A 26,173-nucleotide genomic window follows, 5' to 3' on the forward strand; every position below is an offset into this window, starting at 1 on the left:
CATCATCCAACATTAACTAATTAAACTATGCTTAAATGATCACATTAACGACCTTATTGTTAGATGAGAGCTTATGCTCAAAGTAGACAATATTATACCATTATGGAGAGTCGTGTTTCATCTAAACATGATATCAGAGTCATGCCCTAAACTTAGTCATGTCAATAAAATCCTCAAATGTCGAACAAAAGTATTGTGAGTCTCTAAGGCACAGTCAAAACATGACTAAGACTCCAAAAAGAAAAAAGAGTTGAGCCTCGATTGAGACATACTTTGTTCGAAGGGAGGTGTTGGATGAAAGTCCCACATCGGCTAATTTAGGGAATGATCATGGTCTATAATCAAAGAATGCTATCTCTATGAGTATGAGGCCTTTTGAGAAGCACAAAGCAAAAAGCCGAGAGCTTATGTTCAAAGTGAACAATATCATACCATTATGGAGAGTCGTGTTCATCTAACACTTATAAGGATGGAAACCGATACTTTTTAAAAGCTATTAATCAAAGCCGCCCATGAGGGAATTGCACTAAAATTTCCACCCTATTCAGCAAATGCCAAGATTTCTATCTGGGAAAGTTACATTTAGAAATTCATAAAAAGATCTAAATAAACATACCTCTGCTGAGTATAGCTTTGGGTTTAACCAAACTCCCACACCCCAAAGCAAAATCCCAAGTTGCTCTCACCTCCTCTACACTTCAACACTGAACCACTGATGATCATTCTCAACCCTCCAGTACCGGGACCGGGACCGGTACCAGGACGACACGCAGATAAAAATATATTTTCCAAATTTCTGATTACGAATCCCAGAAACCATAGATAGATGACAATGTCATTGAATCTGTCACATCTCGAGAAGCATCTCAGAATCATCGGTCTCGTACACGGTTTTGTCACTTTCGTCGTCGATATTGCTACCTTCCCCCGAAACAACATCGTTATCGATTGTCTCGTCCGACAAACCAATGAGTGATACATATGATTTGTCTTGAAGACATTTCGACTGCCTTAACAATCCAACAAGAACCTCCTTGCTGGCGATGTCGCCTTCTTTCTCACAGAGGTTGAAGAAAGCCAACACCTTAAAGTGCTTTGGCCTCCAAGTCCTCGAACCCTCGGCAGAAAATGCTTCTTTCCAACTAGCTAAAGCGTCAGAAACCCGACCCTCTTTCGAAAGCCCATCGGCGAGGATCTCCCATGAACTCGAATTTGGCTTTCCCCCAGCTTCAACCATGTGATTAAAAAAGCTCTCAGCTTTGCTCGACATGCCTTCCTTAACATACCACCCCATGAAAAGATTGGCAATTCTAGGGTCGTACGCTGTCTTAACGGATAGCCACTCCTCGTAAATTTTTTCGGCACCTTCAATGTCACCTGCCCTGATTAGAGCAGAGATTATAGCATGGTATCCCAAATTCGGAATGGTCGGGAAAATAGTTTTGTAAACCTTCCACACTCGATAAGTTTCTTCTTTGTTACCAACACTACCATACAAACTCATCAGATAATGAAACGGTATTCGATCCCGACCAACAATTCTACTTTCGACCCTCCTCAAGCATTCTTCCGCCTTTTCGATCATTCCCGTCTTAATATACATCGTGGCCATGGTACTGAATGTAGTCCAATTGGCATTGATGGTCCTGTCTTGCTTCATCCGCTCATACACTTCTTCCATTTTCTCAATCGATCCTTGTAATCCACGAGATGATATCCATATATTATACGAGTAAATGTCAAGGCGAATGCCCTTTTCTATCATTTCCGACACTAACGACTCGACTTTCTCGTACTCTTTAAAGTTCACGTAGAGAGTCATCATTACATTGAACGAAAGCGTGTGAATCGCATAACCTTTAGTTCTCATTTTTGCAAGTAGAGATTCGGCCTTTTCTCTCTGTCTTGCTTTCACATAGGCATTCAGAAGAGCTCCATATGTCCTTCTATCCTTCAAATTTTTAGGCAACCTTACGAAGTAATCTTCAGCACTCGCAATTCCATAGACTTTTGAAATAAGATCCAATTGTATAGCAGCATCACTAGCTGTTAATTTAAATGTCTCTCCTCTATTGCTCATCCAATCATATATCTACAAACAAAAACATCAAATTTTAGAATCGAAACAGCTTCGAGAATCTACACACCGACATGATCACCGAACCGCAACAAATTGCAAACTTAAAAACGATCGTTTATCATCTTAATGAACCATATTCAAATTATCAGACAGCACATCATATGTATGAACAGAAAAATGAAGAACATGCATAAACCAGCATTGAGTTCAGCTAAATGATGAAAACGTATAATTTCTCCATCATAAGCAATGAATTAGGAAGATAAGAGACCTGAAATGGAAGAGGGAAATATCCAAAAGATGATAATTCAATATTCTTCGATGAAATATATCAATGCCTCCCAATTAACAAACAGAAAAGCTTGATTTCTTGTATATTTTGATTTACTAAGAAGCGAATCAGTATTAGTTCATGCAAGAGTGAGGATTTCAACCAAGAATTAGATGATCATCAAAGCTTGTACACCAAAGATTTGCACAAAAAACTCATACGACAATCGAATTTCACATAAGAATTAACTGATCCAGTCCAAAATCCGAAGATTAAAGCTTCAATAGCTTCCATGGTTGCTAAAGAAGCAAATAAAACATAAGAATGCAATCCAAGTAGCTAAGCTTCAGTTAGCAGAAACCTATTTGAATCGATGATAATTTCTACCTCTTTTTTCTCCAATAAAAGATGAATCGAACATCGCAATTTGCAAGCAAATTGAACCAATTCATGAACTCCAATATATGCATCCAAAAACTACCTAAAATCATTATCTACTTTACCTCCAAAGCCCTCTCATAGCGCCTGTACTTTCTCAACTCCTTAATGACTCGAAAAATCTCCCATTTCGTAATCTTTTTGCCCTCGTTCTCCCACTGGTTCAGTACACTCGCAGAGCCTAACTCAGGATTTTCCATCAGCGATATCCTTCGGTAAATAGCGTTCCATTTCACCATAGGCCTTCGCTCGAAATCCACAGTTCCATAGCTATGAGTTTGGGAAACTGAGCAGGTTATGGAGAGTGGAAGCCTCCGATAATTTACATTCCGGAAAAAAGCCTGAGATTGAATTACAGGCGGCAATTTATGCGAATAAGAAGTTGAAGAGGAGAGAGAGACATTGCAGTGGTGAACGGAAGTTTGGAGAAGCATCCTCGTCGTCGTCGTCGTCGTCTCCACCACCGCCTCTGTTAGGGTTGAAGAGAGTGCGCTGCGAATGCGCGGAAGCTCTGTGCTTTTCAGTTTCTCGATAAGGTTTTGTGAATTTACCTATTTGCCCTTGTCTATTTCCCATGATTTCTTGCGAAGTTGGAAAATATCAGAAAAGGTAGATAAAGTTTTAATTTTTGTATTAAATTTCTAAACTGATCTCTCGAAAATTTTAAAAAATAATTAAATAATTATATAAATTTAAATTTTATCTCTACTCCAACCTTAAATTTTTATAAATTTTAAAATTTTAATTTTACATTTAATAAAAATAAAAAATTTGAAAGACTTAATTTATAATATTAAATGGTCATAAATCGTAACAAAATTCGACCCATACAAAAGGGTCGACCTATGAGCCAAAATAGTAGAATAATTGAGCAAGAAACTCTTTAATCGATCTCATTGAGAGGTCAATGATGACTCTATGGTCAACTTTTCACGTAGACATGCGTTATGCATGGTTCCCGACATCTTGATTCATCCCCGTTTAGTTCATTTGTAACTTAATTCGTAGAAGAACGGTTAAAAAATCCTAAAGGGTTATCATATAAACTTCGGTTGAAGAAGGGGTTAGCCTATTTCGTTCATAAAACTCTGCTACACCAAAAAAAACAAAGAAACGTAAACGTAAGAAGCTATAGAGGGTTATCGTATAAATATTTGTCTTCAATCGAGACGAGGTAAAACTCCTAGCTAACTTAAGTATTAGAGTGTTAGATGATGAAGGTCCCACATCGGCTAATTTAGAAATGATCATGGGTTTATAACACAAATAATACTCTCTCGTGATGCCTTTTAAGAAAGCCCAAAACAAAGTCATGAGAACTTATGCTCAAAGCGGACAATATCATACCATTGTAGAGAGTCGTGTTCGTCTAACCTATAGTTGTTGTGGCATAGTAAAATAAAGAAAGGATCAAAATAATTAAATTGAAAATTAATAGTTAAAAATGTGTCAAAATTTGGGGTCAAAATAGAAAAATAAAGAAAGTTGGGTACCGAATTGAAATTTAAAACTATTCCTCTTCCATTTAAAAGCTCATTTAAAATGTTTCACATCATATTATTTGGTTATTGAGGTGAACTTCGCGGCAGCTTTGCAAGCGCGCGTTAAGGCGGTTTCTCAAACGAAGCTCTGCATCCATCGGCCGACGAGGTATTCGTAACTCCGATCTCCGATATCGTCGTCAGGTTTATTGCAATTTTTTTTTTCGTTGTTCTTGTTTGAGTGTTATTCGCTACGGTTTGTTTAAATCAGACGCCTGAATTGGATCTTTACTTGGACGCAACATTCTGCTCGTTTCGAAATTGATCGCGTTTTCGATTCGTTCTTCGTACTCTCATGATTGGATGGCGAAGGCACTGTGTAGCTTTGCGATTTTTGTCTCTGTCGCTCTCGAGTTTCTTAAATCGTCTGTAGTAAATGAAGTCGTAGGTTTTCTATGAGCAGGAAATGTTCTTACGCACATTCTTGATATGATAATTTATATTATGAAGATATGAATTGAAATGGATATAAGAGGCTTTTTAGTCGAAATCCATCACAATTGCGTAACGAAGGTACTGTGCTTGCTGCGCGGTTTTTCGTTTGTATCTCGCTCGCTCGCTTGCTGATATTCTTTAGTTTCTTAAATCTTCAGCTGAAGCGGTAGTCTTAGGTTTTCTCTGAGAAGGAAATGTTTTCACGCTCTACGCTTTTTCTCGACGTGATAAATTACATTATGAAGTATTAAATACAAATGGATATAGGCTCCTAGATTTTAAGTTGAAATAATTTATAATTAGAGATTGAAGGTACTGCTCTTGCTGTGCTATTTTCTTTGTGTTCTCTCTGTCGCTGGTTTTCCAATTTCTTAAAGCTATACTGTCAAGGAGGTTGTAAGTTTACTCTGAAGAGGAATGTCCTTGCGCATTTTCTTGAAAATATTAATTACATTTTGAAGAACCTTTAAGCTGAAATTCTTTTGTTGATATACGAAGAAATTCTTCTTCCCATTGCATATGCAGGGATGTCTAAATTATCTGCCACACTGAGACTATTTGATGCACATTGTCATCTCCAAGATCCAAGAATATTTGATAAAGCACCTCAATTAATTAGCACAGCAGTGGATTCTGGAGTTCTGCGTTTTGCTGTTAATGGAATCTCTGAGGTACAATAGTTTTGCATCTTCTGTTATATATATTGTTTTTGGAATATGTGCTGCCTGCCTCTCATCTTCTTCTGTTTCTGAGTTCATAGAAAGACTGGCATTTGGTGAAGCAGCTGAGTGAATCACATCCTTGCATCATTCCATCCTTTGGTCTTCATCCCTGGTAACCACTGTCCATTTGCATACTTCACATCCCCAAAGTTTACATAGAAATCCATATTATTTTCTGCCATTACCACGTATTGGTGAAGTATATTGTATGACATACATCCAGCTTGCTGTATTTAGGTATGTTCCTGAAAGAACTACTGGCTGGCTAGAAAAACTTAAGGAATTTTTTGAAGCAGTACCAACTGCAGCAGTTGGAGAGGTTGGTATTCATGGCCGAAGCTATATCCTGGAAGACCAATTTGATCTTCTGATATTTTATCATGAATTGAAGTTCTAAGTTTTATTTTTAGATGAAACACAGGCAAAAAGAGAGAAAAAAATTGGGAATCGGATGAATTCTTTTTGCCAGAGAATTATTTTATTCATCTAGCATGATTTCTGGAACCAGCTTAAGAGCATGTTTTGGGGTGATTTCTGAGAATCTGAAATTATTAATCATCAATGTTGCCTATTTTTCTGGACAAAGAAAGTGACAGACACTTATAGTGAACCTTTGTTGCTATTGCATGTTACTAGTGCCTTCTCGTTCTTGATCATGCATATTCTTCTATGTACAATAATTTTTATGACGTGTTTCCTGAATTAGCCTCAACTTTATTATTTTTGTCCTTTAACTATGTGTAGGATCTAGGGTGGTTACTCAAGGGTTTTTAATGATTAATTTGTTGTCTCAACATGTAGATATATCTTCTTAGTAGATTGCTAAATTCAGTAGGGCTCTAATATTTACATTTTCAGATTGGTCTGGACAAAGGTTCAAAAGGAAAGGAAATCAATTTTATAGATCAGGTGTGACCATTATACATTTTTTCTGTCTTGCTCAGTTTCTCGTTTACCTGTCAAAAGGAAATTGTAAGTGGTGTAAGAAGCAAATTTTTCTTCACTACTGCAATGATTTTCTTTTTCTTTTTAATGATCCCCGAGCTGTTCTTGACATAAAGTATACTGCAGGTTGAGGTCTTCCAGCAACAACTTGAGCTTGCCAAGTCTTTAGAAAGACCAGCATCCATCCATTGTGTACGTGCTTTTGGTGATCTCCTTCAGATAATGAAGTATGAGACTTTCTAATAGTTATATGTTTGTCGTTCATGTGATGTTGCCATTATCAGTCATGTCCCCTATTTATTGATTGGTTTACATGCCTTGTTCTGTCATTGCAATTGCCTCAGATCTATGGGACCTTTTCCTGCTGGTTTCATTCTGCATTCTTATCTTGGATCTGCTCAGATGGTTCCTGAGTTCTCCAAGCTAGGTGCTTACTTCTCATTTTCGGGTTTTCTCATGTCCATGGAGGCAAAGAAGGCAAAGAAAATGCTGAAAATGGTCAGTTCTTATATATATATATATAGATTTGACAATCCTGGTGTGTTTGTGGTGCATGTAAAAGATAAGATGTGTATGGAAAACAAGGATATAAAGAGAGTGGATTGGAATATTCTTCTGAAAGCCAGCGTGTCAAAAGAATCTCATCTTATTGGCTTGTATAACTGAAAACTTATAAAAACTTCTATCTAGGCTGCACCATCGGAAAAAATGAACCCCCCAAATTCTCTTCATCTGTAACATCATGAATTTTTCCAGGTGCCCTCGGATAGGATTTTGTTGGAGACTGATGCGCCTGATGCACTTCCTAAGTCAAAGTTAGACTCCCTCTATTTTGTTGAAGGCGATCCTTCTCTTCCCGAATGTCTGAAGACCCAAGAACAATCTGCTGCCCAAACAGGCTCACAACAAAGTACATTGCCTGGTTCTTCCACCGATGCATCAACACTGCCAAAAGGGACTCTCAATCATCCAGCAAACATCCAAAATGTACTTCACTGAATCTTTCACTTATATCTGGTTGATGGATATATTTACGTTCATCCAATATCATTAAGTTGTACTGTTGGTCTAACAACTTAGCAACCCATGGCTCATTATATCAACAATCTTAAAGAAAACTAGCATAATAGCTCTATTCTGATCATAGATAGCATTTTATAACCAGGAACATTAGCCTTGACTATTAGTTAAATCCATAAGTATAAACTTTCTCTTACTCTTCAACATGGGAAGGGATAGAGAGGTAGAGTTGGCCTCAGCTGCCATCTTCCTCTTTGTTTAATTAAATTACATGCTGACCTTGTCTGGTTTTAAAAATTAAGAGTCCGTATAGCTCTAGGTTAGTTCAATTTCCATCATCTTTTGTAACATATTTCATCCTTTATTCTTCTCTACGCAGGTCCTTGTTTATGTTGCATCTTTGTTGGACATCAGCAAAGAAGAACTTGCTGAATTGAGTTACAGAAATGCAGAGCGTTTATTCTCTTTCACAGGTCTAGAAACTTCTTAGGGAAGAGAGTCCAAATGTTTAGGTGATGTTTTTAACAACTCGAAATAATGCTCCTTATTGTTCCCTTATCACTAACATGTCACTTACCATCTAGCAATGAAAATTTTCTTGTGAAGAATAAGTCATAGCCGATGCTTTTATGGTGCATTTGGTGTTGTGTATCAACGACATCAAGAAATCATCTGTGGCAACACTTGCAATGCAGGAAAAAAAAAATATTTCGGAGGTAATTATGTGTTACCTAATATCCATGGATTCAAATATATGGATGACGAAAATGACTTGTAGTAGGCAAATTGCAATCAACACGAAGGGCAAGGCGGGCGTGCATGCCATTTCAGAGGTTGATGTGTTAAACAGGTCATTAGACCACTTGCCTAGTGTTCATGTATTCAAATTATTTTGAGTATATAGATGTGACCGCGATGACTATTAGTAGGAGCATTGGATTGATGCTGCTAGAATATCTGTTACATCTGGAATATAAGGGTCACTGGATGGACAAAGAGATGAGCAGACGCCAGGTAATTTGTCTCTGAAGCTCTTCCTCTCTTTCCCTCTCCCAAAAGCATCATTTCCTTACCTCTGGTAAATTTGTTTGTCTGCTCTGCTTTTCACAGATGAAAAAAATTAAAAGAAAAAAAGGGGGAATAGCATGGGGGCATAAAGTTCTTAATATAGGTGATATTAGCTTGAAGTAAATGCATTTAGAATATGCTTGTGGTACGGTCGGGCATAAATCCGTTTCCTGTTTATAGGCCTTGATAATTTTTCATCAAAGTAATCTCTCTAGAATTAAAATGGAGGAAAGAAAATTTGTCTTCGCTGTCTTTGTTCTATGAAAATGGAGACTCCATTCCTATTCGCATAGCAAATGCATTTTGATCGTTAACTTTTGGTTGTTGCTTTTGTTGTTTATATGTAGTTGCTATTCAGTAGGCTTTGCCTTTAGTGATGTAGTTCAATATAAATGGCTATAATCTAGAGGTTTTCTGCACTAATGTTGTAATATTGGAGACTTCTTTTGCAATCTAGAGGGGTCTTTTTTAAAAAAGGAAAAAAAAAAAGAAAAAAGAATAATAATAACATAAAACACATACTAGTGGCAAACCTTCAGAAAATATACAAACTAAGGCACCTGCCTGACCAGCGTCCACATTACCCTATGACTGAATTATGAACTCTCTAAGGAATTGAAGATAAAATTTAGGAAGATTTGAAGCAGGTAGTGATCAATGGTCTAAGAAAAGAAAACAAGTTTCTTAGTTAAGATTTGTACCCTATAACAAGTAGTTGATTGTTCACATTTGTCCCATATTGGTTGGAGAGGGAACGAAACATTTCTCACAAGAGAATGAAAACATCTCTAATAGACGTGTTTAAAAACCTTGGGAGGAAGCCCTTCAACAGAAAGTTTAAGGAAGATGACGTCTATTAACAGTGGGTTTGGGCTGTTACAAATAGTATCAAAATCGGACACCGGACGGTGTTCTAGCGAGGATGTTGGCCCCAAAAGAATGGTGGATTGTGAGATCTTACATTGGTTGGAGAGGGGAATGAAACATTCCTTATAAGAGTGTGGAAACATTTTCCTAACATACACGTTTTAGAAACCTTGGAAACCTTGAGGGAAAGTTTTTAGAGGAAAAATTCAAAGAGAACAATATCTGCTAGTGATGAAGTCGAGCTCTTACAGAATGTTGTAGGTTTGCAACACTAAGAACAAAATTACGATAGGACTTATGACTCTCAAATTATTAATCATCTAAAATTTTAATTACACAAAGTAAATTAGGTTATTTATAGTCGTATATGGGACCCAAAATGGCGGCAAAGTTAAGTCGTAATGCCGGCAAAAGATATAAGAAAAACATTAAAGGAACGCTTAGGTCACATCATAAACCATGAGCAAAATAGCCAATGACGCTTACAAACTTACTCTGGAAGAACAAAGCAGAGAAACAAAGAAATTGGCAAGTAAAGATGTCTCCTCGTTTTAGGAGCCTTATAAAATAAGGCCATAATGAGGAGCTCCTCATTTCTAAAATGTCCTTGCGCACTTTTTTTTTTATTTTAATTTCTGGCGGCATTGAATTTTGTTGCCAAATGCTTCAGTATTTGTCATCTTCAGTCATAATCCCCATCCCATCATGGTTAGAATCTAGAAGATGAATCCATCACTGTACTTTACCTTATTTGTTTATTGGTTCAATTTCTTCACTGTACTTCACCTTATTTGTTTATTGGTTCAATTTCTTCACTGTACTTCACCTTATTTGTTTATTGGTTCAATTTCTTCGGTTGGCATCTTTAAGTGAGCACTTGCTGTGATTTTTCAACGATCCCTCCCGATTGGACTTCCAGGTAATGTGGTTGCTTTTATCTTTAAGTAGACGTCTATTTTTTTTTTTCGGATGGAACTTTTTTTTTTTCCCCATATTTTATCCTGACGTAATGGGTGGAATAGAACAACTCTTATCATGAACTGTAGTACACAAAATTTTGAGAATCTCATAATCAAAGCATATTTGATAACTTTTTTTTTTTTTTTTTTGAAAATTAAGTTTGTAGTTTTAGTTTTACCAATTTCTTTGTTTTGTTATTAAACTTTTGTAGAGTTTTGAAACCTAAATTTATTTATTTAAATTTTGGTGTAAATTTTAATTTGTTTAGGCATTATTTTTTTAAACTTATTTATTCATATAAAACTTTTGTGGGAACATGTCAATTACTAATTTGTTACCACTCTGAAAGATCTCCGCTTGCCTGTGAGTTCATCCAAGTGGATTTTTTAAATTAGTAAGAATAGTTTCATTTTCTAAAAAACGATTTCCTTTCGCATTCGTTATATATATATATATATATATATATATATATATATATATTTTACATATATATTTTTATATAAATAATTCTCAAATCAAATTATAAGTTTGAACTTTTAATAGTATATATATGCTTGCATTTTTTTGTATTTAAGGAAGTGTGTTTATTAGAAAGTTTTCAAAATGCTAGTATACCTAGAAAATTTATAGGCACAACAAGGATAGTTTAGAGACCAAAGTTTCTATTTAACCAAATTATAATGTTTATTTTGTTTGCGGCAATAGTGCTAATTTTATTAGTAGAGTATCTAACAATAAATGTAACCCAATAGTTAAAACCAAATATAGTTATAATCCCTAACAATTACAACCACCAAAAATCCTTAGTAAGATAAGAGAGAATTTTGGGGGATGAAGATGAAGTTTAAAAATTATTATTCAATGCTCTTGATTCATCAAAATTAAGGTGTGAGAAAGTCGCGTCATACCAATGACTTGCAAACATGTAGATGGTTATACAATGTACATAGTTTTCTTTTTTTCTTCTTTCTATATTCATATCCGGAAGTGAATATTGACCACAGAAGGAAGCAAGTAGGTGGTCTGTTGGATGGAGAGAACGAGTGGTAAAAAAGGATGAAAAAGAAAAGATGACACCCCTTTTGTTCGTCCATCTGTTATCCCTCCTTCTGGACCTATTCCAATCACTCAACCCTCGTTAGCAACATTTCGTTGGGAAAAAATACACACACACACACACACACATAATATCTGTTTTTATTTATAATCTTTGCGTTTATAACATAAAACAGAAAATCTTACATTTGTTTGATTTTTGAACTACGATATCGCTTTCTGCTTTTTTTTTAAAGAAGAAAACACTTGGAATTGCAATTATATTGGGGTTTAAATTTTCTTTTTTTAAAAAAGCAGGACGTGTTAATCCTGGTTTCCAAAAATATAAAACTACCTTTTTTAGAATAGGAAAATTAAGATCTGAAATTTTAATTTTAATTTTCGAATAATCAGTAAAAGGAGCTACTATTTGGCGACCGCCCCTTCATCTGTTTCTGGGAAAAAAAAAATTAAGGTGTTTTCGATAAAGTGAGTAAAAATAAAATAAAACAGGAGGAAGTGCTCGAGAGAGAGAGCAATGGGTTAAACTGAGACTCCAATTCTTGAAATTTTAAATAGAAATTGTAAACTTGTATAATTTTTTTTTTTTTTTTGTATGCAATAAGTTATTGAATTTCTAAAAAAAAAATCTAATAGAAACTAAAGTGTTTAATTTTTTATTTAATAGGAAAATTTTATGTCAAAACAAATTTGATATTTTGAAATTCACAAACCTATTAGCACAAAATTATAAAATTCAAACTTCTAAATATCAAAAAATATATAAATTTTATTAAATAAAAACTTAAAATTTCAAAAACCTGTTAAACATAAAATTAAAAGCTTAAAGATTTATTAGAATTTCAAAACTTATATTGGACACAAACTAAACTAAAATTATAACCTAAAAAAACAAAATAAAAGTTTTTTTTCCTCAAATAACTCATAAAAAGAAAAGAAAAGTCGGTGTAAAAAAGGACAAATTGAGCCCTTAAAAAGAGGGTTTTATAAAAAGAGAAAAACATTAAAACCCTTTTACTTTTTAAATTTAAAAGTGCCATTGAAAATTAAGAGGTTGAAAACCGGAATTATTTATCAAACCACCCCACCTCCCAAAGATATGGAAATAAACACAACATTTGTAAATAATTAGTGCTTTTTCCCGAACCAAAAAAAAAAAAGGAAAAGAAGTGTTTTCCCCAAATATACTTTGAAAAAAATATTTTACTTGGAACAATTTACTTAAAAATAAACCATCGAATGAAAGCAACTGAAGCAGTAAGACGAGAAAAGGGGAGTGATGATAATGATACCTGATTTAATTTTGAATCTGAGGGAATAAGGTGATCGCCTTAAAATAAACTTTATAGGATGATCTGTTGATTGTCTGTGCCGATCCGTTGCAGAAATCAACTGTTTAACACATAAAACTTCGTGTTAATTTCTCACCAAAAATTTCAAATTCTCTCTTACTTTTCCAACATTTGCTTCCAAAAAATAACGAACTTTCCACATCAACCACCCATGCCTCTACTGACCCGTGAATAAAAAAATATCGTATTTCAGTAGCCAAATAGAAAGAAAACATTTTTTATTTAAAATAAATGTGGCTGAAAAAATTATATGTGAAGAACAAATTTGTACGATATTTGATTATAAATGGGCATAAAAAGATAGACCAAAATCCTCAAAATTACTTGTCTCATAATCATTTTGTTTCATTTTTTTATTCTAAAAATTAAGCTAATAATTCGTTACTTTCACAGAGAAATCCTTTTATTTCAAAAATATGATCTCTTAGAAACAGTTTCAGATAGGATATATTTTCTTAAATTAAGCTTATAAACACATTTTTATAATTTTTTAAACAAATTTTGTTAACAAAATCTAACCTAGGCTAAAATTTGAAAACTAAAAAAAGGAAAAGCATACGTTAAAAACTGGTTTTATTTTTGGTATTCTGACTGAATTTGACTAAGAACTCAGTTTAGGGTGATGAAAACATGTGGAGGAAATAAGCCCATATTTCACTGAACAGGAAACTATAAACAACGATATAGAACGTTATAGAATGGACCTATCATTTTAAAAACTTAATTTTGTTTTAGAAATTTGACTAAAACTTCAAATGGTTCTCCAAGCCATTTGAGGGTCTCGAGAGATTGAACTACGTGCGCCCAATGAATACTATAACACTTAGTTACTTAACTTAAATATTCAAAAACAAATAAATAGAAAAGAAAACACGTTGAAATACTAACCTTTTCATCATACCGAAAAAGAGATAGGTCAAAGTAGGGAGATGGGCTTTGTGATTGGCAATTGAACGGTAAAGATACCAGCATCTTCTTCACAAACTGTGAAAGTTGAGAGTCAATTATGCATGAGATTTAGTGAAAATAACAGATGCAAATGGCAAGGGAAAAAGAAAAATGTATCAACAAGGTTCACCTGTGAATAGCTGACTGCTTTATTTTTCAAGCTTCTGAGTTGTTCTTGAGCATGAATGTTATTGGAGTGTGATGATATGAAATTAAAGCACAATGAATTTCTTGATGCTGCATGGAAGTGATTACAAAAACGCTCGAAAAGAAAGTAAATGTCGTCTGTTGAATTCTGGAGGAAGTATGGTATGGAATTAGAAATGAAGGGGAAAATACTTGATTAAAAAAGAAGTGTAGAAAGGGAGGACTGGGAAGCAAACAAACACCTGAAAAAAAGCAACAATTTCAGTGGTCTCCATGTCATACACAGCAAAAAATGCCCGGTGGTGATCGGCCATTCGTGAAACCTATAAATGTAAGAATAAAAAAAATTTGTCATTTTTTATCAATAATGTAAAGAAAAATTAGTCACTGAATTTCCAAGAAAGAGAGCTATGATAATCCCAAACTCATGAAAACGTGAGGGCTATAGCATCAATGAAAGTTGTAACAGAGTTCACAATTAGAGAGTACTTCGTTAGATGATGAAAGTCCCACATCGGCTAATTGGAATGATCATGGGTTTTTAATCAAGGAATACTATCTTCATTGGTAATGAGGCCTTCTGGAGAAGCCCAAAACAAAGCCATGAAAACTTATGCTCAAAGTGGACAATATCATACCATTATGGAGAGTCGTGTTCATCTAATATGATATCAGAGTCAGGTCTTAAACTTAGTCGTGCCAATAGATTGGTAAATCCTCAAATGTCGAACAAAGGACTCCAAGAAAAAAAAAAAAAAAAAAGTCGAGCCTCCTCGAAGGCATAATAAAAAATGACTAAGACTCCAAAAGAAAAAATGAGTCGAGTCTTGATTAAGGGAAGACGTACTTTGTTCGAGGGGAGGTGTTGGATGATAAAAGTCCCACATCAGCTGATTTAGGGAATGATCATGAGTTTATAATCAAGGAATACTATCTCCATTAGTAATGAGACCTTCTGGGGAAGCCCAAAGCAAAGTCATGAGATTCATGAGATCGGGAAGTCGAAGATTATAGTCTTTTGTCATCAATCTTGAAAATAAATTTGCAGGTGCGAATTACAAAGCAAGCCTACTTATCTAGGCTTCTTTAAAGTAGGCTTAGTAGCAATAGTTCAATTTGGATAGTACTAACAGCTTTTTAAAGTTTTGGTTTACCCAGACCCTATTTTGAAATGACGACTGACCGAGAAAAAAGAACTCACCCATCCATCTACACTACCAAGCTTGAGCAGCAAGTGTTGACGGTCCAAGAATTGTACCTGGTCAGGAGTTCTGTAAACAACTTGTAACACATCATGCGTGCATAGAACACAAAATAATGATGGAAGGGAAGGATTGTATGATCGTATTCCAACAAACAGTAAAGATTCTACCTTCCAAATAATCAAGTCGATGTAGTCTTGAAAATGAAAGTAGAAATTCTTCGTCAAACACTGAACTCTCTGTAAAAAGAAACAGAGAAGCCAAACAAATGAATGCCTGAACAAAAATTCCAATACGTAAAATATGATGAAAATCAAGACAGAGACGGCTGAGAACTGGGATTTAGAAGTCGCATATAACCAACCAAGCGATGATCTGTTTCTTCATTCCATATTCGGCCGAAAATAAATGATAGCAACCGCTGTTTGAGGCCACTCAGAAAAGAATTGTCATTGGACGGGCTATGATGGTAGCCATTCTCAACATCACTCGCAAGCAATCTGCTTCTTTCAGCTACCCCCACATACTGTCATTAATCAGTTGAAAATTCATATGTAATTGTTCCATGGATGGAATGTAGGAACAAATGACATACATACACCGAGGGAAGGGTGAACTCAGTTAATGGAGTCGTTAAGTAGCAGGCATAAACTATCATATGAATGCTAATGAGCTACGAGCAGCAACTCAACCAGGTCCAAAAAAATTAGCAAAGAGACTAAACAGCAGTCCAACATGCACAATTTGAAACCTATACGACTGCAGTGCTTCCAGAAAATTACATAAGTGAAGAAACAGTTCAAATTTCCACAAAAAACAAGTAGACGAAGAGAGATGCTAATAACAGGAAACATGAAGGATGATGATTAACATTTCTTTATTGTTTTTTATCTAGTCAAAGAATACGTTCAAATAAACAAAGCAAGTCTAATTAAGAATTATGTTCTTCTGAAACTTCAGTCCCTAGACAACTGGAGGAAGCATGAGCCAGAATGTAAGTAGGTGATTTAACTCGCCTGAGCGCTAGAAAATGAGAAGTTCATCATCTTCGGAATAAAAATATAGGGAAGAGACTAAAAAGCAGCCAAACATTCACAATCCAGAACAGATACATGCAGCTGATACAGGAAGCGCCTCTAGAAAGCTACAAAATCGAAGGAACAGAAATCAGATGATAAATTGACCAACAGTATATAACATCCGCCGACGGAAGACAAATACACGAAGAAGCGTAAACCATAGAGAAGGTTTACAGGTTAAATATTATCTTTCAACTAGACAAATGCAAATATTCATATAGAGCGGAGCAATTAGTACTACTGAAGAAGCATGAACCGTAATGTTACTCGCCTGAGTGCTAGAATGGAGAAAAAGTTCATCATCTTCACGACAAAAAGTGCCTAGAGCTCGTACATCAACAAGGTGGCCGGAATCTCTAATTTGAAGAATATGTATAATCTGGTAGCGTACCGATACAATCGCCAATAGATCATCGTAGAGAAAGACGCCCGTATTGTGAGCCAAATTCACAAAATCGTTGAGGAACACCTTCGCGTCAAGAATTTCTCCATCCTCTAGTCTATCACATGTTTGGAAGTTAGAATGCAGAGAGAAACTCCGTAAAAAACACTATCAACAAATTATATCAAACCGTAATACATAAAGAAAAAGGTACTCACCTCAGGAGATGAAACGTAATCTTCTCTATAGAAGGAATTCCCGGAACAGCACCACCGACGGCCGGAGCATCTTGGATTTGAGCAGTGGAGGTAGCAAAAAGCCCAAATCGGTTACTCTCCATGTAAATAAAGAAGTCCTTACAGATAAGCTCATTGCAGGACGCAAGGGAGACGGAATAAATCAGGTTGAAAAAGCTCTCAAACTTCTGAGCATTGGAAGGAAAGTCCAGAAACGTATCAATTTCATCTCCTTTGTAAGAAAACGAGAGCCATTTCGGACGGTAAACATTCAAATCGCGATGATTCCTGCTGAACGTAATTAGGTATTCACCGTCAACGGTAAACTTGCGAAAGGAATGGTCCGGACACTCAACGTCGTAAACCGTATGATTCGGAACTATATTCTCATAGAATCGCCTAACACAATGAAACTACAAAAACAAAGCGGCTAAGATTAAGACAAACGAGAATGAAGAAAACGATCAAAACCAAAAGCATGTAGAGGAATCGTAATTCTTACGCTGGTTCCAGGAGGAGGAGTGACGATTTGGCGATCGAAGATCCTAGCAGCCACATTGTTGCTTCTATACATTACTTTATTGAAGTGGCTCAGATTGAAGACAAATTCATGCAGATTTTCATGAACGAACTCGAGTAATCGAACGGAGAGAGATACTTCATTAGAGTGGCTTAGATTGCAGAGAAGCACTAGCAGATTTCGACGAACGAAGACGAGTAATCGAACGGAGAGAGAACTGGGCCAGGGTTTAGGTTACTGAAAGAGAGGTTTGGCGATGGGATCAGTTGAACAAAGGGAAGGTTTAAGGACAATTTCTCTTATATATATATATATACACACGTGTATGTGTTAAGGAGCGAACACTTGACTGGACAAGAAGCCTTTGTTTTCTTCGTTCCGCTTCGATTTCTGTGTCTCAGTTTGTTTCGGCTTATATCCATTATCCACGTGGGTTTCTTCACTACTGCCAAAACTCATAGCGCTGAGGCGTCGATGTTAAGGCTCATTCAATTTCTTCTCAATTTTTTTAAATTTTTTTTATCAAATTTTTTTTTTCTAATTTCAATAATTCTCTTTTTTTTTTCTTTTTTTTTTAAATGTACATTTTTAAAAGATTGTCATTTATTAATTATTTTATTTTTTGTGAATGTCTTTAAATTTTTTTAAAAAAATAAAAAATATTCACATAGTGTTATCCTAAACTTACCCTGAAATCAAAATTTGAGACAATGAAATAGAATGCAATAACAAAGATCTCTTGAACATATTTTCAAATTTTTATTTTTACCATGATACTTGAAATACCATTAAATTATTTACAATTTTATTAGGCAAATTAGATTTTAAAAACTATACATTAGTTGTATATCTTCTGTCTTATTGAATTACATATTAATCAACATAATTGTATCAATTCAATTAAAACCCTTATAGAAGATGGATCAAGCCTATTCAAATATCTGATGGTCAATACGACGAAAACAACGCTCTCTTTGTTTGTTAACTCTGACGTGTTCGAGTATGGATAGCATGTGAAAAGTGGGAGAGAAAACAAAACACTCCTTATAAGGGTGTGGAAAGCTCTTCCCAGCTAACGCGTTTTAAAACTAAGAGGCTCATAACGATATGTAACAGGCCAAAGTAAATAAAATCTACTAGTGTGGACTTGAGTCGTTACAAATGATATTATAGACAGACACTAGGAGGTGTGTCAACAAAGACACTAGACCCCACAAGAGTAGTTCACATGAGACTGATGACGATACATAACGAGCCAGAGCAAATAATATTTACTAACAGTAGGCTTGAATTGTTTATAAAAAGAGTAAATTTGAAGACGAAACTAAAAGAAAAGGTCCAAAAATAATTATAAAAGCTGACTGAGTAAATTTCAAAAGTCTAAATTTAACTTAAAAAGAGCCGAATATAAAGTCTCATCTTAAAAATAATCTTAAAATCAACCCGTTATTGCTAATAAGACCTATTAATTTAGTCAGATTCGAACTCGAACTCCTGAACTCTTAGTCGATGATATTTTATGTCCATGGACCTGATACCTAACAAAAGTTTGCACTCAAATTAGATGAGTATTAATATGAATAATTACATGTCACTAAAATCAATGCTTTAATAATCAAGTAATCAATTCAAATCTCAAAATTGGGGAGATGAATAATTTCTGAAATCTTACCCCCAACTAATTTAACCACGCAGTAAAACCAGGGAGGCAGTACAATTTCCCTTCATCCACGTTAAAATATGTTGCTGTTTGCCTCCTTTTACAGTGGTTAACTTCTACTTTAACCCTCTTCTTGCAGTTCCTACTAGAACTCAAACTTTGAGGAACATGAAATATATGGCGGATATAGGTGCAAGCTTGGTTCTATGTAAGAATGCTTAAACAGAGCACTTCTCTTGAGAGATTTGAGAACAAATGATGTTCTGAAATTATGGCACAAGTGCTTTCAATTGTATCTTGAAGAGTTCACCAAGAGCTCCACGAATATCGATCTGAACAAACCGAGCAAAATATTATCAGAAAAGAAATATCCCTCTAATGTTCTCTCATTTATTATCGACTCGGTCAAAGTCAACTATTAACGGTCAACAACCCAACCAATATTGAAAGGAAACTATGAAAAAATTATAGCAGTCATAAAAAATTGGTCTAAAGAGCCAGTAAAAGTGATGGGAACAAAATGATCGAGCCAAATACAGATGAAGAATCTTAGAACAAAATGATCTAGCCAGAATGATCATCGCACCGATTAGAATGAACGATTCATAAATATAAAGAACATAGTACAAAAAGAGTTCAAACCCGGTAAAGAGTTCGAACCCTATCGGACTCCTTTTTTTTCTGTTAAAAACCGAGCTTTCATTGTGAAAAATGAAAGAATGTGTTAAAAAGGAATATAACGACGATTATCCACAATGTGAACGTTGAACACAAAGGAATATAACAAGCTCGGCTTTTTGGGTAAGAAACCGAGCTTTCAATGCGAATGTAGCGAAGAAAATAGCAAGTATCACTGAGAATATTAAACTTTTTGCAGGAGAATGAATACCTGGTCACAGCAGACAAGTTTTGTAAGCAAAGGATAAAACTCTCTCAGGTGTCTTCTGAATATCTGACTGTTCATAAAGCACATGCCTTTGATAACCTGAATGGAAAAGATTGAAACAATTATTCCCAAATTGTGCATTTCAATTTGGTAGAAAGAACAAACTGTATCAATCGTAAAAAAAGAAACGATACAATTCTACTATCATAATTATTGTAACGGTCCAAGTCCACAGCTAGCAGATATTGTCCTCTTTGGGCTTTCTTTTTCGGGCTTCTCCTCAAAGTTTTTAAACGGCGTCTACTAAGAGGAGGTTTCCCACTCTTATAAAGAATGTTTCGGTCTCCTCCCCAATTGATGTGGGATCTCACAATTATGTAATACATTTAAACGTAAAATGGCCAACTGATTGATACCTTAACAATCACGGGAGAACGTAACTCCAAAACTTGATGAACATCCATGTGCGTGGCTTCCCCTACAGAGGATTGCAGGTCCGATGCCTCCCTAAGAGCGTGTTCGCAGAATGATACTAGCCTGCTTTCAGCTACTCCGTCTACATCGTTTACTGCACTAGAATCTGGGGCGGAAGTTAAACCGTCGTTGGCTGATTCAGTCTTCACCTCCAGTTTATCGACCGTTTTCTCTTGTCCTGCTTCAATTGTATTGATTCCTGAAGTTGCTTTAAGTAAGATGTCGAGATAAATTGAAGTTCCAGCTAACTCCTGACGCAGAAGATTCAATGGAGGCCTGTTTAAAAAAGAACTAAATCATCTTTCAATACAAAAAAAATAGATACTTTTAGGGAAAAGCGTAGATTTATCTGTGTACCTCTCATTAGGAATGTGATGCATGCGCTGTCTGAGATTGTTGTATGAGTTATATGTAGCAGAAAATTCCAGCAAAGATAACAAAATGTCCATAATGGCTATCTTTTGTGGTGCATTCAGCTTGACCCAATATTTTTTCTACAAGAATGCATCAACATTATAATGCAAAAATGAGCACTTACCAATACAATGAATCAGCAGGAGACAAAGGATATGTATAAAATGAATGAAATTCCATTCCCAAAAGAGCATATAAATGAATCAGCTTCAAACCTGAATTCCGTCAATGACACCGAGAAGTAATAGTTGCGTAACGCACTTGCCCCGAACAATCCCTAATAGAGGAATTTCCTCCTCATCTTTCACCTCAGGATCCACAGTGTCAGGAGGAAGCTACAAAGGAGATATGTAAACATTTAAACAAATGCAATAACACATAAGAGATAGGTCTTCAGGTGTCAGTGTTTAGATTCTGCTGAGACTTTCAAATGTTTAAACTAGAAAAAAGAATGTATAAAATACATATTGAATAAAATGATCGAGAACACGGAAAGCAAGCTACAATACACATTAACCTAGAAGGATAACAAGTCCTTGATTGATTAAGCATGGGGCAGTAACTTGAGCAGAGATTGTAGCTAGCGAAATTACGAGGAAATGTTGATCCCCAAACTTTAAGGAAACTGAAGGAGACAATTGGTGTTCTGTAATGGAGGGGACATCAAACTTGACAGATTATTTTCCTTATCACTACTCGGTCAACTATTCCAAGTGCAAATATTGCAGATGTTTTTCTTAATACAACACAAGGCCCCAGCCTCTCAGTTTTAAGACGAACACCATTGCATAAGAAAACTCAAGCCGAATCATTACACTGGATCCCAGTATCTCAATCATTAGAAATTTTTACGAATGTTAACTAGGTATCATTAGTAAATTACTTCCGCTTGCTCAATCATATAATTGAGTCTTACTCAATAGAATTTGGTCGATTCTTTTGTTTGTCGTAAGGGGGAGAACTAAATCAAGAATATTCTCTTTTGTCATCAATCAAATTGCTCTTCAAGGCTCGGATTCTATTTAATCATCAATTCAATCACCGTTCAAAGGATGAGAACTAATTATATAGCATCACATTGAGAATTCAAGTACTGTATGCATCAATAGTCCAAGCCTTTGTAGAAACTGCCCATAGTATTAAACTTACAAATTCAAGCCTATGCAGAAACTACCCATAATAATGAACTTGCAAAACAAATTTGTTTATCGTAAAGAGATTCATCAATAGTTCAATCCTTTGTTGGAATTGCCGTAACAATGAACATGCAAAACGTATAGAGATTCATTGTTCCTGACCTTGTTTCACCTCAATTGTTCTTAAAATAAGTAAAAGTTTTTTCTGAGTTCATTTCCGTCCTTTTTTTCTTTCAATTAACCAAATTTCATGGAGAAAAAGAGAAAGAAATGTACAAAGGAAAGTCGATTAGAAGCTTTCGTAGAGTTATTATATTATTATAATTGTAATTTTGAAAATATATTAGTTTTGTTGTCCTCTTTTTTTTTACCTTCTCCTACTTAGGTTGACCTCAACACTATGTATATCTCTTTAGTGAATCGAATAGAGTATTATGATTGTCTCAAACATTTAGCATTAGCAGTTTCAAAACAAGAAGATTACGAACAATCCTATCCAACATATGCGACATGGTAAATTACAAACAAGTCATAAATAACTTCAAGAAATATATTCAAGTACAATACCTTTATTGGAGAAGATGGCACAGAGGCATCTGATGCAACTCCCTTAGATTTTGAAGTAAGACTCCTAACAAAAATATTGTCCATCATATTGCCCATAATTCTTTGGCCTATTGTTTGACTCCGCTGTAGACTTCCAGCTTCAGCAGCTCTTGTTGACGGTGATGGAAGGCCTACAATACAAAGAATTTCATCCCTTTTACACAATTTTAAATGGTCAAGCTTATGTTCTTTATGCAAGTGAAAAGGAAACCAAAGGGACGTGGCTCGTGAGTTATCGAAAAAGATGACCTTCAGCAGACTCATCCGAGGTAATCTGTATCCCAGACTCGTTGATGGTATTCCGAGTATTGATTTCTGCAACCCTTGGTGATGGTAGTGGAGATACCTTTCTGTGGTCACTGACATCAAAATGAAGGTTCTTTGCTTCTAGCGGACTAACCGACTTCAAGGAAGTACCACCAACAACATTCACCTCATCATGGCTTGGGTTCTCAAAACCCAAAGCATTTAGTAATTCAAGTGGTTGTGTTGTGTATGAAGCATCTCTGAGAAATGACAGAAACATAAGCAAAAGAATGGACATTTGCAATGATAATAATATTCACCTTTACATATTCAGTTCCGAACGCAATATTTCCTTTTATGTACAAATTGAAGAGGGAAGTGTAAAAAAAATTTACAAGGTTCTCAAAATATTTGAAATCTCTGTCTTGTATCTATATATATATATATATATATATATATATTGTAAAAAAACAATTTCTTTGAAGTATGAAATTACAAAAGAGCTGGAAAGTCCAATGAGAATACATAAACTAGAAAATTTCAAAAAATTCTCCCTGGAAATTTTCGTAATTATTTCGCGTCAAATTACTAGGAAGGCAAAAAGATTGTTGAAAGCGTATGAATTAGCAAAATTTCATACAAATTTTAGGGTTTGCATTGACTGGGAGTTCATCAGTTAAACTTTATTTGTAATCAACACATGTAAAAAATTATTTGGGGTTTAGCTTTCTTGTTTTTGCTTCATTTTTGTTAACTTATGGCCCTTCACTAAATCGAAACTTTCGACTTTTTACTTATTTACCTAGCAATGAGAAGGTTATTTCCTGTTTATATAAATAAAAAAAAAAAAAAAAAAAAGGACAAAGAGAAGTAATGCTCACCTTATACTTTTCAATAACGTGTCCCAATCATCCTCGCTAAATTGGTGTCCACCAACTTCAATTAGGTGCACCAGAGCACCCAAAGCCAATGAAACCACTGATTGTTCCGGCTGCTTTGCACAATCTAATAGCAAGCTCAACAGTGGAGGTAGCATAAAGCACACCTCCTAAACAAGGAAATAATAACTATCAATTCAAAAAGGTTTACAGAAACTTAACAACAATTAATTGAAAAGCATAATTTAAAGTTAGGCTAATCAACAATGGAGGGCAGGGGATGAGAAAAGGACCAAAATTAATACCTTGTAAAATGTATTGAAGAGATTGCAAAGCAATTGAATCGAGTGAATACTTGTTTCACGAAGCCACTCATCACCGCTAGAGTTCAAGCTTTCCTTCCCAACATGTCTCAAATGATGGAAAATTGGAAACAAGACATGATGAAAAATGTTCTCCCAAAACGACGTTGAGAACTTGGCACCTCTCTCGTTGAGCAAGTCAAACAAAACTTCCAGTGCACAACTTCTGACCTCTGGTCTTGGGTCTGACGTCAAATCTGACAACCCAGCAAGCATTGGGAACCAATAGTGTTCAGTCATATCAAATGCTGGATCAGTACTATCGTGGATCGGCTTCAAAGCGCCACCAGGTATAAGGCCCTGTGCAGTTGAGAAATTGACTTGAATAGAGGAATTATTGAATAACCCAAAACTGAGTATCATCAGCATAGTTATCACAAGGTTTTATTACTATCAATATCTCCAAAATATACTACAAATCAAACTACAAGAGAGGACAACAAACCTCTGCCAATCGATCCTCACATATACGTAGGAGTGCGATAGCTTTCAAGCTTATACGATGGAAACTTTTGTTATTGGCAAACCTTATAAGACAGTTGACACAGTCCATAAAACAATCCCCAACTACCTGATCGAAGTGCTCCAATATAACTGCAAATCTCGACGGCATTAGATATTCAAATTTTGAGGAGTAATATGCCAAAAGATAAGTGTCTGTCAACAGAGAACAGAAACAAAATGCTTACCCTGTTCAACATTTTCAAAGGCACTTTCAACAATTGTCTCAGATTCATCATCAGCAGAAGCTGTGAAAATCATAAAAACACTTCGCCATCCAGATTTTATGTTACCAACTTTTGATTTTATCATCTGTAAAGAACAAGAATCTAATAAATATGCTAGAAACCTCCGGTCGAATCAAATATAACAAAGTGGTTTTTACAAGTTTTCTAGAAAAGTAATTGTTTGACGTACTTGAACTATACAGTCAACAATGAGGCTCCTTATAGATTCACTTTGACTGTTCCGCATGAGAATAACAAATGGCTTAAGTATGTCATTTTGGAATGTGAAGTTGGCAAGTTCAGCTCTCTCCAAGTACTTCATACCAAGCTGCCTCAGAGAATCTATAGCATACATTGAAATCTTCTCATCGTGATGGCTCCCGGCAGCAATAAAGTGATTTGACAAGACAGACCATATCCTAGCCCAAACCTGGCAGATGCACAAGTAGAAAATTCAGACATTAAGAACTAAGCAAATATATAAAAGTAATAGATACATGACCAAATCCTATATAAGCTTTTCTTATCATGAATAAACAGAAATCTATTAGGCCATAGTCTACGCTGCAAACGTTTCAAGAAGAATCAAATACTCAAATTGTTCCTTCCTAAAATTCTCAGTCCCTATGCAGTCCAAAGAAAGATTAGGGTGGTAACGGAGACACACCCCTCGCCTCGAGCATCTTAGTGTTTTGACAGAAGAAAAAGAATATTATAGGCAAGAAATTGGACGTGCATAACAGTTTAAAGTTAGAGAGACCCTACAGCCACCACTCATATAAAAATTATTTTATCATCACAATTGATTCAAGATCACAAATAACATATCAGAACATCCTGGAGAAAATCCTATCACTACTGTAAGAGTAGATAAACATTTGGCCCGTTTACTTAAGTCAACTAAATTAGTGAATAGTTCATTAGACTAGAATGACATGATGACCCCCAAAATATTTGCAGATAGATATTCTTATTGAAGTTATTAATAAACAAATTGTTTCTAACTCATCATACCAATCGTATACGAGCCATATTATAATAGCTTATCTCAACAAGCTTTTGCAAGCTGAAAACACGTGCAGGAGTTTGTTTCAGTTCTTCAGCAGAGACACCGCATAGAGCAGTGAAAAACTCCACAACAGAGTCACTGGGAAGTCTGACACTGTTCACAAATACTTGATCTGCAGGCTTCCCAGCCAACTCTCTTAGGGATTGAACAACAGCATCTCTGGAGATTTGATTTGATCCATACATGACAGTTGCCGCAATGGAAGGAGTTGACGTGATGAATTCAAGACGAGATGCACACTCTAAAACTGCATTCCAAGTGTCTTGAAGGGATTCTGTCTCTAAATCACACAGATCTAATAGCGTGCGTAAGGCTTCTACATTTTTACTACGCATCTCCTTCGGCGCATGCAAGAAAGTAAACCTGGCAAAAGGAAGTGTAAGGTTATATTTTCACAATTCAAATTAGAAATAGTAATAATTAAAAAAAAAAAAAAAAAAAAAAA

General features: G+C 35.3%; 4 protein-coding genes across 8 annotated transcripts in view; 1 reads left to right on the forward strand and 3 right to left on the reverse strand.

Annotated features, from left to right (window-relative positions):
• Nucleotides 1–470: 470 nt before the first annotated feature.
• LOC111447886 (pentatricopeptide repeat-containing protein At1g02150) lies at nucleotides 471–3,317 on the reverse strand. The gene is made up of 2 exons (XM_023087261.1): nucleotides 2,855–3,317; nucleotides 471–2,092 (listed from the first exon to the last, which is right to left on the reverse strand). Exons 1-2 carry the CDS (start codon nucleotides 3,221–3,223, stop codon nucleotides 848–850), a joined length of 1,614 nt encoding a protein of 537 aa, XP_022943029.1. The 5' UTR covers nucleotides 3,224–3,317; the 3' UTR covers nucleotides 471–847.
• A 1,022-nt stretch (nucleotides 3,318–4,339) lies between these two features.
• Nucleotides 4,340–8,158, forward strand: LOC111464387 (uncharacterized metal-dependent hydrolase YabD). 2 transcript variants are annotated; one of them, XM_023108926.1, is made up of 9 exons: nucleotides 4,340–4,439; nucleotides 5,291–5,436; nucleotides 5,526–5,599; nucleotides 5,725–5,806; nucleotides 6,346–6,396; nucleotides 6,559–6,659; nucleotides 6,777–6,930; nucleotides 7,189–7,419; nucleotides 7,832–8,158. In XM_023108926.1, exons 2-9 carry the CDS (start codon nucleotides 5,293–5,295, stop codon nucleotides 7,940–7,942), a joined length of 948 nt encoding a protein of 315 aa, XP_022964694.1. In that variant the 5' UTR covers nucleotides 4,340–4,439; nucleotides 5,291–5,292; the 3' UTR covers nucleotides 7,943–8,158. The 2 variants fall into 2 exon arrangements, with proteins under 2 accessions (XP_022964694.1, XP_022921728.1); XM_023065960.1 differs by having other exon boundaries at nucleotides 4,349–4,474.
• Nucleotides 8,159–11,187: 3,029 nt separating this feature from the next.
• On the reverse strand, nucleotides 11,188–17,551 carry LOC111453731 (light-mediated development protein DET1-like). 2 transcript variants are annotated; one of them, XM_023094952.1, is made up of 11 exons: nucleotides 17,252–17,551; nucleotides 16,732–17,162; nucleotides 16,403–16,631; nucleotides 15,417–15,578; nucleotides 15,223–15,291; nucleotides 15,052–15,108; nucleotides 14,093–14,173; nucleotides 13,834–13,998; nucleotides 13,644–13,739; nucleotides 12,696–12,795; nucleotides 11,188–11,462 (listed from the first exon to the last, which is right to left on the reverse strand). In XM_023094952.1, the coding sequence occupies exons 1-11, from the start codon at nucleotides 17,321–17,323 to the stop codon at nucleotides 11,323–11,325; spliced, it is 1,602 nt and encodes a 533-aa protein (XP_022950720.1). In that variant the 5' UTR covers nucleotides 17,324–17,551; the 3' UTR covers nucleotides 11,188–11,322. The 2 variants fall into 2 exon arrangements, with proteins under 2 accessions (XP_022950720.1, XP_022950728.1); XM_023094960.1 differs by lacking the exon at nucleotides 15,052–15,108.
• Nucleotides 17,552–18,808: 1,257 nt separating this feature from the next.
• Nucleotides 18,809–26,173, reverse strand: part of LOC111442227 (brefeldin A-inhibited guanine nucleotide-exchange protein 5-like) — a 14,927-nt gene continuing 7,562 nt past the window's right edge. For all 3 annotated transcript variants that reach the window (XM_023079546.1, XM_023079539.1, XM_023079553.1), the window contains 13 exons: nucleotides 25,674–26,091; nucleotides 24,850–25,089; nucleotides 24,621–24,744; nucleotides 24,377–24,525; nucleotides 23,875–24,231; nucleotides 23,573–23,739; nucleotides 22,695–22,951; nucleotides 22,407–22,576; nucleotides 20,919–21,038; nucleotides 20,647–20,783; nucleotides 20,232–20,565; nucleotides 19,819–19,914; nucleotides 18,809–19,261 (listed from right to left, as the gene is read on the reverse strand). In XM_023079546.1, the coding sequence (XP_022935314.1) occupies nucleotides 19,199–19,261; nucleotides 19,819–19,914; nucleotides 20,232–20,565; nucleotides 20,647–20,783; nucleotides 20,919–21,038; nucleotides 22,407–22,576; nucleotides 22,695–22,951; nucleotides 23,573–23,739; nucleotides 23,875–24,231; nucleotides 24,377–24,525; nucleotides 24,621–24,744; nucleotides 24,850–25,089; nucleotides 25,674–26,091 (2,632 nt within the window). In that variant the 3' untranslated portion in view covers nucleotides 18,809–19,198. The remainder of the gene's footprint in view (nucleotides 19,262–19,818; nucleotides 19,915–20,231; nucleotides 20,566–20,646; nucleotides 20,784–20,918; nucleotides 21,039–22,406; nucleotides 22,577–22,694; nucleotides 22,952–23,572; nucleotides 23,740–23,874; nucleotides 24,232–24,376; nucleotides 24,526–24,620; nucleotides 24,745–24,849; nucleotides 25,090–25,673; nucleotides 26,092–26,173) is intronic.

The sequence above is a fragment of the Cucurbita moschata genome, unplaced genomic scaffold, assembly GCF_002738365.1.
Source record: "Cucurbita moschata cultivar Rifu unplaced genomic scaffold, Cmos_1.0 Cmo_Scf00001, whole genome shotgun sequence".
NCBI lineage: Eukaryota > Viridiplantae > Streptophyta > Magnoliopsida > Cucurbitales > Cucurbitaceae > Cucurbita > Cucurbita moschata.

Bases quoted from the DNA above. Each gene is read 5' to 3' on its own strand.
- LOC111447886 (XM_023087261.1), bottom strand. From the start codon at position 3,223: ATGCTTCTCCAAACTTCCGTTCACCACTGCAATGTCTCTCTCTCCTCT. The intron at 2,093-2,854 runs GTAAAGTAGATA...TTTTGTTTGTAG, and splicing joins GCTATGAGAGGGCTTTGGAG to ATATATGATTGGATGAGCAA.
- LOC111464387 (XM_023108926.1), top strand. From the start codon at position 5,293: ATGTCTAAATTATCTGCCACACTGAGACTATTTGATGCACATTGTCAT. The intron at 6,660-6,776 runs GTATGAGACTTT...CAATTGCCTCAG, and splicing joins GATCTCCTTCAGATAATGAA to ATCTATGGGACCTTTTCCTG. The intron at 6,931-7,188 runs GTCAGTTCTTAT...GAATTTTTCCAG, and splicing joins CAAAGAAAATGCTGAAAATG to GTGCCCTCGGATAGGATTTT.
- LOC111453731 (XM_023094952.1), bottom strand. From the start codon at position 17,323: ATGTATAGAAGCAACAATGTGGCTGCTAGGATCTTCGATCGCCAAATC. The intron at 15,292-15,416 runs GTTGGTTATATG...TTCTTTTTACAG, and splicing joins AAGAAACAGATCATCGCTTG to AGAGTTCAGTGTTTGACGAA. The intron at 13,740-13,833 runs GTGAACCTTGTT...CAACTTTCACAG, and splicing joins AAGCAGTCAGCTATTCACAG to TTTGTGAAGAAGATGCTGGT.